Source organism: Protopterus annectens, chromosome 16.part0 (genome assembly GCF_019279795.1).
Source record: "Protopterus annectens isolate FY-2018-M chromosome 16.part0, PAN1.0, whole genome shotgun sequence".
NCBI classification, from domain to species: Eukaryota; Metazoa; Chordata; order Ceratodontiformes; family Protopteridae; genus Protopterus; species Protopterus annectens.
In genome coordinates, this window is record NC_056750.1 from 249,750,121 (window position 1) to 249,766,827 (window position 16,707).

Sequence of the window (16,707 nt, forward strand, 5' to 3'; positions counted from 1 at the left end):
GAAAATCTTCGAATATGGGTATGTTGTTTCCACGGGGATATAAAATACAATAATACTGAGTTACAGAGTGCTTTTAGAAAGAATTTAGCTTTAAAAGTATTATGAATATTTCAGCGGAGTGAAATTTGGGATTGAAGTCAGAATAGGAGCTAGGGAACTGTAGGGAGACTCTGCCTCCTTTTTTGTGGGGTAGGTCAGTCCTCATAATGTTAAACCCTGGAAGTAGTATTTCTGCATCTTTCACACTGGATTTAAGCTAAGTTTCAGTGATGGTTAGGATGGTTTACTATCATTTGTGCTAACTACATTCTGTTTGCATGTATGCTACTGAAAATCAGAATGTCGTGCACAAAATGAAAAGTGTATGGGATAGTCAAAACACACTTATGCGAATGCAGCAGTGTATTTGCATAAGTGTGTTTGATTATATGTATGGAGATCGCAGTACAGTGGGGACTGGAAATTCATCCATATCCCCACTGTAGTGCGATCTTGGAGTTGGAAAATATTAGTATCAGGGGGTGTGGGGGGTGCAGAAGGGGCTTCCCCCCTACAAAAATGTGATATGTCGTATAGGAGTTTGATTTACATCAGCTCCTATACGACTATCACATGATGTTTTCAGTGGCAATGCAGACTCAAATGTCTCGATCATTTGGGTCGACATTGCGAAGGGGTCGGGATTCCAGATTTGATGGTTTACTTCGACACTGTGAATGGAAATCATTTTGCCTTTCACAATATTGATAGTAAACCAGTTAGGATATCTGGGGAACACAGTGATATCCAAGGAGGTAAAGCTGTAATTTTACTACAAATATTATGAAGGTTAAGTGCAAAGTACTGCTTAAGGTAAAATAATTTAATGACAATCAAACACACTTGCCCAAGCTTCTCAAAACAGTGTTATGCACAAGCAGTACACATTTTGTCACAAAATGTATAGATCAACCAGGAAATCACCACAGGGACCCAAGACCAATTGCAAGCAGGAAAAAGATACCCAAGCTTAGTTCAGTTGGTAAAATATTTTGATAGGAATACTGAGTTTTGAGGTAAAAGGTTTAAATGGCAACCCTCAAACATAAAAGACTAAGCTGTGGACAATGAAGACTGAGCTTAAAGTTGCTATTTTCCCTGAGAAAATACAATATTTACAAGGGATTTCCCTCAGGGAACCATAAGTCAGCTTATAAACTAAAATGAGCAAATTTCTTTTAAAAATATAACATTGTGGAAGACAATTTCCAATGGGGATCTTATCTACCCAGCCTTATAGAGATACTAGCAGATGGCTGATCTTCCAAAGCTCGCAGAGGACTGCACTCTTCACTGCCAAGAGCATTCTGAACTTTTGGTGCCCCAGCCATTGAATTTATCTTACTTCTCTCATGAAGGGCAATAGCGAGGGCACTTGGGAGATGTCCTAAAGTTATGAAAGATAGCTAGTTGTTGCGATCCTTGGCACAATGTTTCCTATACCTTAAGGCTACTGCAGCAGTAACCTAATGATGAACATAATGACTCAACATTCAGGAGAGCCTTGGACAGATGGAACAGGAGAAAGAAAGCAAGGCCCAATAGAACTGCAGCATGCTAGTTGCAAAGAAGTCTACAGTAGTGAGTGAAACGTGCTTTAATATGGACCCACTGAACTGTTGGGGGGCAAGTGACAGGGGATGGACATGAACAGGAAGGACAAACAGGATAAGGTGATGTGGCAGCTGGGAGAAGGATGGCTCAGGACGGACTTTAGTAAAGCAGTGTTTCACAAAGAGGGTAACTTGGATCTAGACTATACCACAAGAGACAGCTTTAGAGTGCAGAGGAAGATGGTGGCACAGAGAAACCTGGAACAAATGAAAGAAAAGGGGTGGGGTAGCAGGAATAGCTGCAATGCCTGGGCAATTGTGATCTTCTGCCAGCTTATTTATATGTAAAGTAAAGACACCATGATACAAGCAGAAATAACCAACATAATTGCCTTTACAGATTAAACAAAATAACAAGGCAATAGCCTGCTAGTTTGTAGCTAATTGCTACTGTTACTATGCTGAATCATGGCATGTGCATTTTATCCTGTTTCTCTGGAGACATGTCAGTCCTTCTTAATATCTGCAAGTGAATGTTTTTCTACAGACAGGATTGCAACAAATTCAAACTTCAGATCATTAGTGTACATATTTAATTCAAACTTGCGTTTTCTTGGAATGGCAAAAGATCTCTTCAAACACATTCTAAAATTGAAGGAAAGTGCTTTCACCACAGTGCATGACACAAAGTTCAAAACTTGCTGCTCACAAGAGCAAGGACCCATTTTGGGACTGAAAGAAATCCTGGGATTATTCTGGAAAGCCAAGTCATTCCTGGTATATGGCTAAAAATGAATTTCAAGGATCTGTAATTTGCAACTGCACGACCTAGAAAAACAATAAAAGAAAACATGAGTGATGACCCAAACCATGTTATTTACTTTATTAAATGTGAACCGAGTGGTCTAACTGCTTCCTAGTGTTTGCTAAAGCATTACTGTTTCAGACTGATTACTTGACTTGCATACTTTCCACACAAACCACAAAGAAAATTGCAATTTATTACTGCTTTGTTAGTCTGCACTTAATTTGTTCCCTTTGTTTAAACCACATCAATACATGACTGTACTAACGGAAAATGTTAAATACTGATGACATTTCATGAATTGTTGAGCCAAGCATGCTCTTCAACTGCCACCTACTGCACAAGTTCTGTGCCTTTCTAAAGGATGACTGCACCAGTGCAGAACACAGAAAGAACAGGCATTAATACTTCTCACAGAAACAGGACCGAAGAGGTGTGTGTGTGTAAGTATACACTAAGTATTTGGGGAAGCACACAGGCTGTCCAGTGAAGAACATAGGTTCATAGGTTAGTACTAGGCTAACTGCTCTTGCGAGCCATTTTAAGCCTAGCCAGTTATCCCCTGTGAGATTCAAACCCTGTATCTTGTGTTTGTAAGGCAAACACCTTAACCATTAGGCCACCCTCCCAACCCAACAAGTGCATAAACACACAGAGCCTTCCCTTGTAACCATCTTTCTACCATTCCATTTCTTTATTCATATTCTACAGTAAAAATAAGCTTTGCAAAGTACTTCAGACTAAAAGATTGCAACTATAACTGATGCACAGATTTTACATCTTCTTTCATTTACCTTATATCAGATTACCCACAAAGCACGCACTGTTCCAAACACAAATGCCTTTATTATCCTCTGTGCAAACTAACATACAGCATGGCTAATGTATGGAAATAACTAAGTATGACTATAAAATGTACAGTATGCAAAACAATACTACAAAATGTAACCACTAAAAAAATTTACAGAAAATAAACAGCATTATTGATTATGGTATGTCTCTTCATGCATTTCTTCCAAAGACAATTTTCCCAAGGTAATGGAAAACCGTTTAGAAACATACTTTGTGAACTCACCTTAGACCAATGAAGTCATGACATTTTATTGTGCTGCATGTCCTGCTCAGCTACAGAAAAAAAAAAAAAAACAAATAACTGATGTTCTCTTAAGTTTATAAGAGCAATATTTAAAATGTGTCCCTATTTTTTGGGCCTTTGTCCCTGCATTATTTTAGATTTTGTCTACATTTCTTGCTCTTAGAAGTTGAGAGGTATGTATGTTGGAAGATCAGAGGGTTGACTGTCCAAAGTCAGCTAAGAGGACTTCTGGTATGGCTTCCTATACCAAATGGTAAACAAAAAACAAACTTGAGATTTACATTTTATCTCAAAATCTACACATATAAGCTGAGTGCATTAATTAACACGCATGTATGCAGCCCAAAATGAACTCTGGTGGGTCAAGATACAAATAATATCCCCCCTCCTGAGTTAGCAGTATAAGCAAATCCTTAAATTACTAATGATTTCACTTGTGCCATTTCTGGAACACACCACATAATGAATGTAATGAATATTTAATGAATTTAGTTTTATCTTCACTTGTTCTATTTGTACTAGGAAGTCCCTTTGTTTTATGCTTTATGACTTGTCAACTGGATCATTACTTGACTTTGGTTTTGCAAATGTTTAACTTGTACTATTTGTTACTCTGATATCTACCCATTGTACTACTTACTGTTTGACTGCTGTTTTATGTAAACTCTGGAGCGTTTCTCCCCGGGCCTTCGCTGAAAAAGGGCACATGCCCAGACTGACATAACCGGTCAACAAATGTCAAATAAATAAATAATGCCATACTCTACAGAGGAAGTCCATGCTGCAGCACTCTGAGCCAAACGGACAAGAACAGACATTTTAAAATGGATGTCTTTTGCAAACAGAAATGTAGTGACATGCTTTTATTCTACATGGAAGCCAGTGAAGCTTTTCACCTCAACATGACAAATATCTGCAATACAGAGGGCCAGTTCATAAGTTTAATTAATGCAATACAGCAGAGACATTCTAAGTTCTTGACCAAAACCTGAAAGCATTCATTCTATAACTATCTACTTTGCTGTATCTTTGCAACCCTGTCACACTTTAATGCTTGGAAGAGTAAAATAATGTTCTGTTCATTCAAAACAAACACATGCCATTATCACCTGAAGCACAGATGGCACTGGATGACTACAGCATGCACCTGTAACTGAAACATAAACTGACTCAACTAATCAACCCCTTTTCCACCCAGTGGTGGGATGACATGTAAAAAAAAATAATAAAATAAAATAATATACATATATGTATGTATTAGGATGACAACGAGAACTAATACCAGCCTACCATCCATGTTAAACAAATATGTTAATGTAAATTAAAAAGACATTATGTATTATCTTTGTTGTCCATTTTCATTCCTCATCTGATGGGTTGGGATCCAATCTGACAGATCTAACTTTGCCGTTGCTAACGCTCGTGGCAACCTAAAACTCTCGAGCTTCTCCCTTACCCATAATGTACCAACCCCCAAGATCCTCAGATCTTGTCTGCTGGTTCTACAAGAAAGGAAATGTTTGCAGTCAAATAGGGAGAAGACTACATCTGGGACTCAATATAAAGGACGGTGATGTCATCTAACCATGTCAGTCATTCTCTTCCAGGAGTTTTCAACGAATAGGGGTTGGTGGGTGGAGAGCTGAGGAAGAATGAAAATAGACAACACAGAACGTTACAGTGAGTACATAACTTCTTTATCTGATGTTGTCAATTTTCATTCTATCCTCAATTGATAGGACAGAGTCCCCAGCGACCTACAATCCCAAATGGACTCAAGGAAGTATATTCCTAAGCAGTGCAGAACCAAATAATGCTCCACCTCTGCAGACCAGATCCAACTTCTAATAAGTAACAAAAGTATGGGGAGTAGCCCAAGTTGCTGCTGCACATATATCATCCATTGACATTCTGGACTGAAACACTGAAGAAGTTGCCAGGGATCTAGTTGAATGGGTCCATAATGGTTTTGGTAAGGTAATGCCCAATTTATTATAAATATACAAAATACAGTCAGTCATCTGGCTAAAGTTACTTTGGCAACTGGCTTCCCCAATTTTGTTTCTGCAAATGAGACAAACAATTGGTCAGTTTTTCTGATGCCTTTTGTTCTATGCAGGTAAAAATGTAACTGCCTGTGCACATCCAACAAATGTAACATGTATAATCTCTTGCTAGCAAATTTAGGAAAGAATATTGGCAAATGAACGGATTAACTGATATTAGATTCTGACAAGAAAAGATGCATTAGTTCATATCGTCACTCTGTCCTTGGTGAAAGATTAAGTATGGAGGTTTTGAGGACAAGGCTTGAATCTCAGAAATTCGTCTGGCAGAAGTAATGGCTACTAGAACAATTGTTTTCCAAGAAAGGTATTTAAGGTCACACTTAGCTGCTGGTTCAGAGGGGGAATGAGTAAGAGCTTGCAGTACCAGATTCAGGTCCCACGGGGGAGTTGGATTTTTGAAAGGAGGTCTTAGAAGTATAGTGCCTCACAAAAAGGCTTTGCTGAGTTTATGACAAGTGACACAGGAATCCTCAAATCCAATATGAAAATTTAATATCTCTGTTACTAAACTTTAATTGTTGAATAACTAGCTCCTCCTTTAAAAAGCAGGGCTAAAAATTCATGGATGTTATGTATGAGAGCTGAAAAAGGATAGACATTATTTTGCTAAGCCCAGTAAACAAACCTCTTCCGTTTACTGGAGTAGAGTTTTTAAGTAGAGGGTTTATGGGAAGATAAAGGTAAATGTCGGATGGGTGAAGACAGCATAGGTTGTCTGGCTATTAATGAAATTGGAGATGCCAGGCAGTCAGCCTGCGGTTTGATGTGTGGGTGAATCATGCCTGTCTGGTGAGATAGGAGGTCTGGAGTCGGATCCAGAATACAAGATTGGTGAAGTAAGTGAGGCCAAAGGAAGGAGAACCAAATCTGTTGAGGTCAGTAAGCGCAAAGAGGATGTCTTTGCTCTTTAACATGGTAGCTTTCTGTAGGAATTTTGGAATAAGTGGAATTGCTGGATAAGCATAAAGAAGACTGGGTAGCCAGTTGGGAAGTACAGCATTCCTCCTTGATTCTCCCTGTGGGGACATTAGGGCAAAGTAGCTGCTGCATTTGTTGTTTAGAGGAGAAGCAAAGAGATCGCAGCAAGGCTGGCCCCATAGACAGAATATCATTTCCATTACATTCCTGTTCAGGGACCATTCATGAAGTAGAAGAATGCACCTGCTCAGCTTGTCTGCTATCACCCTGGACTTCCCCAAAATGTGCATTGCTATGAGTAAGCGGTTGGATGAAATCGCCCATTGCCACACTCTGAGTGCTTCTTGACACAAGGGATATGATCTGGGTCTTCCTTGTTTGTTGATGTACCAAACCACTAACATATTGTCCAAACAAGGGAGACCAAAATCAATATGAAAAACCACAATACCAGCAAATCCAAAAATTCCAGGAATATTTGCTGGTATTGTGTTTTTTCACACTGACATATTGTCCATTTGAATTGCTATCCTCCCCAAAGGGAGAGCATTCTAAAGGGCCTGCAATGCTAAAAGCACTGCTCTTATCTCTAGGACATTGATATGCAAGTTGGCATCTTCGGGGGACCAAGTGCCTTGGACTGTTTAATCCAGAAAATGCCCCCCCCCACCCAAACTGGGAAGCGCCCATGGTCACTATGGCCTTGGGCTGAGGGGGAATGAACAGATGGCCTTGTAGAACCTGTTGTGATTGAATCCACCACTTGAGATCCTTCTTGCATGCATTGGTGATTAGAATTGGATTTGATATGCGTTGGTAAAGTGTCAACCATTGTGTTGATAGCATCCACTGTAGAGGCCTCATGTAAAATCTGGCTAAAGGTACTAGTGTTATTGCCGCAGACATTGATCCTAGAGCTTGATGGATCAAACGGGCTGAAATCTTGGTGCTGCAGATTATTTTTCTAACCTGTGATCATATAGTCTGAGTCCTTGATAGAGGCAGTGAGGCTATCATTAACTCTGTTTAATAGTGCTTCTATAAATTCCAAATTTTGAGTTGGTTCCAGTTGAGATTTTTCATAGTTTATTGTTATCCCCAGATGAGAACATGTCTGGAGAACCTGATCCTCTGCCCTTATTAAATGATGCCTGCTTGAGGCAGTAATGAGCCAGTCGTCTAGATATGGAAACACCCAGACTCCCTGCAGTCTCAAGTGAGCTGCTACTGCTGTCTTACATTTGGTAAACACTCTAGGGACTGTGGCGAAACCAAAGGGCAGAACCCTGAACTGATAATGACTGGCTTCCAGCTGGAAGCATAAATATCTTCTGGATCACTTTTTCATCTTTATATGATAGTATAAATATCTTCTGGATCACTTTTTCATCTTTATATGATAGTATGCATCCTGAAGGTCTACTGAGCACATCCAGTCGTCCTTGCCCAGAAAAGGGAGAATGGACTGAACCGTGACTATCCGGAACATGGTGCGTCAAACTGACTTGCTTAAGTCACGGACATCCAAAATGGGTCTCCAGTCCCCTGTTTTCTTTGGCACTAAAAGAATCTTGAGTAATTTCCGGATTCTAACTGGTTTGGTGGGACCTCTTGGGTGACTTTTTTTCTAGTAGCATTTATACCTGAATTGCTGCTTGTTCCCTCTGACTGGGTGGAACATCTGGGATTTTCCTTGAAAAAGGAGGTGGAAGGGAAAATGGATAATACCTCTGGAAATTATCCTCTGCACCCAAGTATCTGTTATTTCTAGCCAGCCTCTGTGGTAGATAGTCAACCCCCAACACAATCAGGCCTCCTTTCAGGACTGCTGGTAGAATCTTGTCAGAGAAAGAATCTCTGGACCCCTGGTTCTGCAGGCTACCTCTGACATGGGAGCAGCATCTACCATTAGAGGTCACCCTCTACCCCTGAGGGAACTTCCTCCATGTGTGTCCTGGAAAGGTCCCTCACTGATTCCTAGAAAAGGAACTTTGAGGGGTCGAAAAACTTATGCCCATGGCAGACACTGTCTTTCCATCCTTCTCACTCATGGATAATGCGTCCTTTACTTTGGAGGTCGAACACTGATGTGCCGTCAAAAGAAGCATTGACAAAAGAAGATATGAAGGGCTCCGTAAAATCACAGACACATATCTAGGCATGCCTCCTCACAGAAATGCCTAAACCTGCTGCCCTTGAGGTTCCTTTGGCTACATGCAAAATGAGCTTCATGGAGGAATTAGAAATTGACTGCATGGTAGCCAGCTGAGAAGTTACAGAAGATTGCACTTCTTCAGCAACAGATCCTGAGAGGGTATTTGACAGCTCTTTGATTAAATCCCTCTGTAGCCTTGTGAAATGTGCCACATAATTCAGGGACCTTAAGGCAAAAGATGTTGAAGCACAGACATGCTTCCCAAACCTGTCCATTGCCTGAGACTCCTTACTGGGGGGATGAATAGTGGAACTCTCCTTGGCAAGTTCCTTCTTAGTGGCCACCGCCATGACCATGGCATCAACAGACACTCCTTTTCCCCAAAACAGTCTGCTGGTAGTACCATAATCTTATCTGGTCTCTGAGGTATTGGCTCTATACTGTTGGGATCCTTCCATGCCTGCCGGGAGATCAACTCAATGAGCTGGTTGGCGGGTGGAGTCACCCAGAAGGTAGACAGGCCAGTATCGAAAGCCTCCAGGAATACAGACTCCTCAGACAAAGAGTTGATGGGCATCCAGCCACCTCACTTTCTTAGGATGTCTCGAAATGAAACATCTTCAGGTGGTGACCAGGGGGACCCTTCACCTTCATCTAAGTCTGTATCGTCGATGATAAACTCCTCTGGGGAGTCAAAGTGCTTCCTCTTGCATGCCTTCTTCTTAGGGACCTCATCAATAGGATGCTCTGCAGAGGTATCAGAAGTCAGAATACCCTGTTGGGAAGCCTAGGGTTTCTTTACTGGCTATCGCTGTGAAAAGGAGGGATGAGACTGAGTGCAGAGATGTCTAGAAGAGCTAGATATCAAAAAAGGATTTAGTGACAAGGTAAGAAATACTCTAAAGCAGGAAGATCAACGATTAAAAGATTTAAAAGATTTTAATTAAGGTGAGTGATAAACTCAGAAATCACTTATATGCCTGACAGTAACGGTCACCATGTCTTTCGCTTAAAGCCACAAACGAGATCTGAAGTACTTGGGATTGGTGCATTATGGGTATGGGAGAAGTTCAAGAGTTTTAGGTTGCCATGAGCTTTAGCAATGGCAGAGTCAGATCAAATGGATCGGATTCAAACCCATCAGTTGAAGACAGAATGAAAACTGACATAGTCAGATTCCTTTTTTGAAGCAAGAACATTTTTCCTTCAGACACTCCACTATACAAAAAATGTATGTGGACAGGTCTCAGGGTACATACAATGAATGAGAACTGTGTGTGTATTACAGGATATAGAAACGTGAATAAATAGAATACTTACACATATTAACACCAAGCCATTCAATCAATGTCCCTCTTGGATAAGGGCAGTCGGTGCTGATCACAGACTCACACTGCAAATACAGACCATACAACTTGGTCAATAAGGCAACTAGGGTATAACATGGCTAGGCTTATAACGGCCCTAGGGCCAATAGCCTAGTAACCTCCTATGAACCTATAAAGAGAAATACTTTTACTTCTTAACTTGCATCAACTCAAAGTTTTTCATAGTGAAGTTAAAGCCATTGCTAATGAAAGGAGGCAAATCTTGGAGGCGTGTGCATGTCTGTGGTCCTCTGTAGTAGGATATATAGTTCTAGGGTACATACTGTGTAATTGTTGTTCTTATTGTAATTATGGTTACTTTCTTGACAGGGCTCAATGTGTAGACTTACGAATGGATATTTGGAAATGTTAAACTGATGCATATCTTTGTTATTACTGGAATTTGCAGGTTATTTTATGTTGTGATTATTATGATTTTGGTGGTGTACTTTGGTCCTTCCATGATTTTAAAGTTTCACACTCATTGCATTTGTGTTGCATTGCCATATAACAAAATAGTGTAAGCTTTGCAGTTTATGTTGATTTGCACAGTTGTTTTTAGAATGTGGATTTCTTACAACCACTATTTTTTTTATCATGTAATGAAAATGAGAGAGTATTACGCAAGTCTTTCTAAATCAAATTTGGAACACTGTGCACCAAATATTCTTTGTGGGACGTTAATCATTGTCAGTGGTGTGGGTTGTTTTGTTATGGTCTGTTAAGCTTATATGGAGCAGTTTAATGCAATACTAAAGAATGGGGGGGGGGGTTGTTATCCCATTGTCAGTGGTTGCTTACAGCAGTCAGGTGTAGCTCTTGTCCATATTTGTGAAAACAACCTATGAAAACAAGTTGTGCCTACATACTATAAGTAACAATCAATGCACAGATGATGTTTTAATAATCACATTTCATCTACTAAGAATAATCCACAATGGGACAATACCTTGCAGTTCACAATGTTATTCTGGAAAATGCTGTCCAGGTTCACACTGGAAAACTGTCCTCTGGTGATGTCTCAGACTAACAGATTTTTAGAATGTACCCTGTTTTGTATGGTTGCTGTCAGCCCTCCATTGTTCCAGTGCTTAAACTACTTCTGTAAACTTCTACCACAGCAAATGATAACCTGGCATCTATCCTTCAAAACCCTTTGACAACAGACTAATGGTGTTATGGATGGGAACAATGACTGTAGCAGTCACTTGCCATGAATCTACACATGGACAGTGCAGTTTGATGGTAACACGAGTCCCAGATTTTGACGGTTTAGTTTAAAAAGTTCTACTATAACCCACTTTAGACTGCACTCTGCTCATCTTATAAAAGGATGGGGTAGAAAATATGCCATAAACACTGGCTACCTCAAGTGCTATGGACAGGATATAACATTAATGCCGAAAGTCAGTGAACTTCCTTGACCTCAGCAGCCTTTATTTCAATCAGTGGTTACAGACAAAGATAAGCCATTTCCTCCAAAAATTACTTCCTAAATCCAGTTTTCTGGCATGGAAAGGTTCAGTGGACCTTCTTCTGCCTGAGCCATCAAACCTTGCTGTGATCAAGGACAGATCTGAGATGAAGTGCCAATGATTCAAAGATCTATGGCCAGAAGTAGGTCTGTTATGTTCACGATCTGACCAAATCAACCATAAGAATGGTTGTGCTTACATCTCAGGATACACCCCTAAAGGTGAAAATGTCTGGGCCTCCCCTCACCTGTCAACACAGAAGACAGGCCTGACCTTGAGCTCTAGCTAGTTAAAATGATTTCATTTTTCTTCTGACACTATCCACAACAAAACCTGGGGCTGCACATGGGACACCCCCCCCACACACACACACTGATTCTCAGCAAGCCAAGACTTTTTGCATTGAGCTGCTTGCACTTATGGCAGTGCTTCACACTGTGCTCCCCTCCCAAGCACTAGAACTAATGATGGCGTACATCTTGTCTCATTATTTTGCAGCCTACACAAATGTTTAGACATTTTCAATCCTTTAGGTATAAAACATGATACATTTCCATAACCTAGGTCAGGATCAATAGGTGAAACAGGTAAATGACAGTTCTCAGAGCCTAGGCAGAATTTCCTGGTGAGAAACATGATATCATATTATGCACTACAGGCACATGATGTCAGACTGTGCCATCAATACAGCACATGATGCCAAAGCATGCAACATAGGGTCACATGATGCCACAGCATGCACCAGTGCAGCACATGATGTCACATTATGTACTAGTGCAGACACAAGATGTTACAGCATGTATCACTGCAGCATATGATACCAAACCATGCAACAGTGTGGCACCTGATGTTACAGCACACAGCAGTGCAGCACATCTCCAGATTGCATCATTGCAGGGCATGTCCCTGTCTCAGTGCAGCAGTTTCACACACAAAAAAATGGAGAATTCTAATGACGTAGAGGGATAAAAAGCAAACAGAAAGGGACCTAGGAGGGTCCCTGATGTTAGACTGAAGTTTGCAACAGTTTCAGATGAATTAATACATTTATGATGGAGAATAGTCATTCCTGTTGCAGCTATTTTAGTATGTAAAATGTCTGGGCTGTAAGCCTTAATGTGTAACAAGCCAAAAACATTTCACTTGACTGGGTTCCTATTAGAACACTGAAAACTCAAAATAGCGAATGACCTAAAGGTCGGAAATGCTGGATTCTCGATCTGCTTTTTGTGAGATCATGGTACAGTGAGATTGGGATATTTACCCTTTCCTCACTGAAATGCAGTCTCTGAGTTGGTATATATATTTAGCAGGGGGGGGGGCACAGCCCCCCACAATAGCGAGTCCAAGGTCCTGCATTTTCAACCTTAAGGTCGTTCGCTATTTTGGACTTTCGTTGTTCTGATATAGACCCACTTGGCTAGATCCTTTTTTAGGATAAACCCTTTAATCATGTCTGTACTTGCTTCAACAAGCACCATGAACCAGTTAATGCAACTTTCAGTATTTCACCCACACCAAGAGAATGATTACATCATGCTTTACATATTCAGAGGCAATTTAAGTACTATGCTGAAATAATTAAGTTGATCAGATTATAAGATAAACTTTTCCTTTCTTTCCTGGTCACAAAAGCACAAACATATATTTACTTAGAATTTAGTAGCTGAGATTTACCCAAAATATACTGGGAAAACTATATATAATTAATCTTTCCGGAGAAGTATGCCAGACTTCTAAAAGGGTAAGTTAGGGTAACTTTAGTCACCTCAACTTCATTCATCAAAAATGTACTGATTTGGGACAGCTGTCAAATGGCATGAGTGTCCTCTAGCCAGTTTACACAACTGGACACTACCACAAGTCAAGAAATGGACAGTATCAGAAGTAAGTCTGGAACGACAAATGTAGTTTTGCAGGACCTGTGCCCTAGGGTCCTTGTTCAAGATGCTTGGGAATCTGGCCAGATCCTTTAACTGTTCTAAAAGCTTTCCTCAAAATATGGTAATTGGGTATGTGAGGTACTTATCAAAAATGGTATGTTTCAAGAGAAATAAACAGACTTACAGTAGACAAGCCACTCAAACTCTGCCCCCTCCCTTTTAACTGTTGCCGTGTCAAAGTGAACTGGCACCACACCTGTGTGCCCTGTTCAATCACAGCCTCACCTCAGGCTTTGTCCCTACAGAATAACGCACTGCTACAGTCATCCCTCTCCATAAAGGGGGAGCGAGTACAGACCCTGCGAATTATCACCCCATTAGCCTGACGGGTTTGATATGCAAGGCTAAGGAGCGCATCATCATCATGGACCTAATTAACAAGGATATATGGAATCTCCAAACTCTGTAACCCACGCAATTTGGTTTTGTGAAGGGTAGATCATGCCTGCTCAATCTGGTTGACTTCTTTGAGTCCGTCACTACAGCTGTGGATGAGGGCAAGGCAGTTCATACAGCCTACCTTGATCTGGCCAAGGCCTTTGATACCATTTCCCACTCAGGAATTACTGATAGACTCACCAAACTAGGCATCAACCCCTATATCACTAGATGGGTTTCAAATTGGCTCACAGATGGAACCCACAGTGTGAAAGTAGCAGACTCCAAGTCAGAATGCTGAGCAGTCACGAGTGGAGTCCCACAGGGTTCGGTCCTGGGTCCTCTCCTGTTTGGCATCTACTTCTTAGAAGTCCAGGCCAACACGGAAGGACTCTGGTTGACCAAGTTCGGTGACAAATGCAAGCTGGGAGCCATTATTAACTCCCCAAGTGATGTAGACATCCTACAGAAAGGCCTCACTGAAATCGACGACTGGTGTAGAAACCATGGCCTTAAGCTTAATGCCAAAGAAATGTGTCGTCATTCCCTTAGGGAAAAACTCAGTTCCCACTAATTACCACATTGATGGTAAGCCACTAAACACTGAAGGCATTATAAGAGATCTGGGGACACAGGTTGACAGCAACCTCTCCTTCAACCACCACATTGCCACTGTGGTCAGAAAGCCCTTCTATGTGGCACATCTCACCAAGGGTTTTGCATCCAGGAAGAAAGAGGTCATCATCTCTCTCTACGCTTCCCTCATTAGGCCAGTCATCGAGTATAATGTCCCATTTGACATGTACCTCACTAAACACCTGAAACAGCTGGAAAGGCTACAAAAGTATCTCAGGAAGAGGATTCTAGGCCTTAAACACATGCCCTACATGGACAGACTCAAAAAACTCCAGCTTTTCTCTGTCTCACATGGTCTATTAAGAGGTGATCTCTGCTTGACTTACAAAGTCATGTCTGACCCATCCCTGTTAGAAATGTTACACCTAAAGAAATCCCAATCTCTCCACACCACATGCTCCAGGGACCTCAACCTCATTACCACAATCAATGCTGGATGGAGAGGTTCATAACTCAGAGAATGCCCATGCTCCGGAATCGACATCCCATATATGTCAAGCAGAGCACCTCAAAGGCCCTTTTCAAGAGAAATCTTGATGAGTGGATGGGAAATAGAAAGTTCACTCTGGGGATCACTCCAGTGGCTCTACTTGATAGAGGCACTGGGAACTAATGTCAGGCGGCATGATGCCAGGACACTTCTATGGGCTAGGCTTGTAAAGGCTCCAGGGCCATTGGCCTAGTACACACCTATGAACCTGTGTGTGGGTTTATGTTTTATTTTATTTCACATCTGGTTACCAGGGTGGCAGACTGATAAGAACTATTTGCACATACTGCCAGGGTGAAGTAATTCACAAAGAAGTTAAAAAAAGGAACAGAGAGGCAGTAAGCTGTACATATCAAAACAGAGCAGAAATTAACAATACATTACAAAAACAATACAGTCGGCAAGTATATTTTTTTTAAGTTTCTGAGTATACTTCAAACCTAGACTACTATTTTTTCACTGTGATGAATCAAAATGTACTCCAGGGTAGTGTAGTATCTTTACTTTTTATTTATTTTTGTAGGCTCTTTTTAGAGACCCAGATGTCCACATGATCACAGAACCTACAGCTCCTACTGACCCATTCATTTTTTCCATTTCCTAGCATCTGAGAACACTAGGCAAAGCCAGAAAGTAATGGTTTAAACTTAGCAAACAACAATAACAACAGGATCAGTTACTTTCTACAGGCTGCTCCAAATGCAAACTAGTCCTCCAAAGCCAAACAGTGACTTATTAACAATAGGGTCAGTTATTTTCTACAGACAGCTCACAACCCCACCTACTAGGTAAAGCTATGTCTGTGCCCACTTAAGACATCTGTGATAAAAAAATAAAGTCCCTGTACTGCATATCAACTCTATTCCCTACAAACAGTAGCCACACATTAAGTATTCCAAGTTGCTTTTCACAAATCATATTAATCTTGCAAATGTACAGCAAAACTGCAAAGCCAGGTAGTGATGGTTTAAAAAGAGAAGATGAGAGTTACTTTCTATAAACGGCTCCAAATGTTCATTAGTCCTGTAAAGCCAGATTATGACGGTTTACATTGAGAAAATGATAAGGGGGCCGGCTATATTCTACAGACAGTTCCCATTCCCACCCTGCAGTTACAGCTACTTCTTTGTGCATTTCAGATGTCTGACAGTAATAAAAATAATGTCTTGTTTAGCTTTGTTCCATGGAAAAAGTAGCCACACATCAATGTATTCCAAGCTGATTCATATAAACTTCAGTGATCTTACAAATGAATATTAGCCCTGCAAAGCCATACAGTGTGAACGACCTGAGACGTACCTCCCTGGACTACATGAAGAGACACATGGAAGAGCTCTCCAATCTTGTAGCCCAGGCAGGTATGAACCTAGCCCTGAGTAGCATTCTGCCACCACCCAGAATACCACCACATTACAAGGACAAAATGATTGACTTCAACAATTGGCTAAGCTTCTGGTGTCATTCTAAAGGGATCCAGTATCTGTCTGCCTAGGATGACATGGTTGAAAGAACACGATGCTTTGCCAGAGATGGCCTGTACCTGTCACCCCTGGGATTCTGGATACTGGCTAAGGTTCTTGCCACCCCTATAGTGCCTTTTTTTAGGCAAGGTTCAAATGACAAATTCACCACCGTAACAGGAACAGGCAAGCAAAAACTGAGGGTGATGCTGCTCAATGCTAGAAGTCTAAATCTCAAAATGCACTCACTCGAGGTACTTCTTAAAATGGAGAACATCAATATCTGTGCAGTGACTGAGACTTGGTTCAAGGCTTCAGACAGC

At 40.9% G+C, this 16,707-nt stretch overlaps 1 protein-coding gene across 1 annotated transcript in view; it reads right to left on the reverse strand.

Moving 5' to 3' along the window:
- Positions 1-2,168: 2,168 nt before the first annotated feature.
- Positions 2,169-16,707, reverse strand: part of DHRS1 (dehydrogenase/reductase 1) — a gene marked incomplete in the record, with an annotated part of 470,204 nt that continues 455,665 nt past the window's right edge. The window contains 1 exon segment of the mRNA XM_044058429.1: positions 2,169-2,420. Coding sequence (XP_043914364.1) covers positions 2,284-2,420 — 137 coding nt within the window.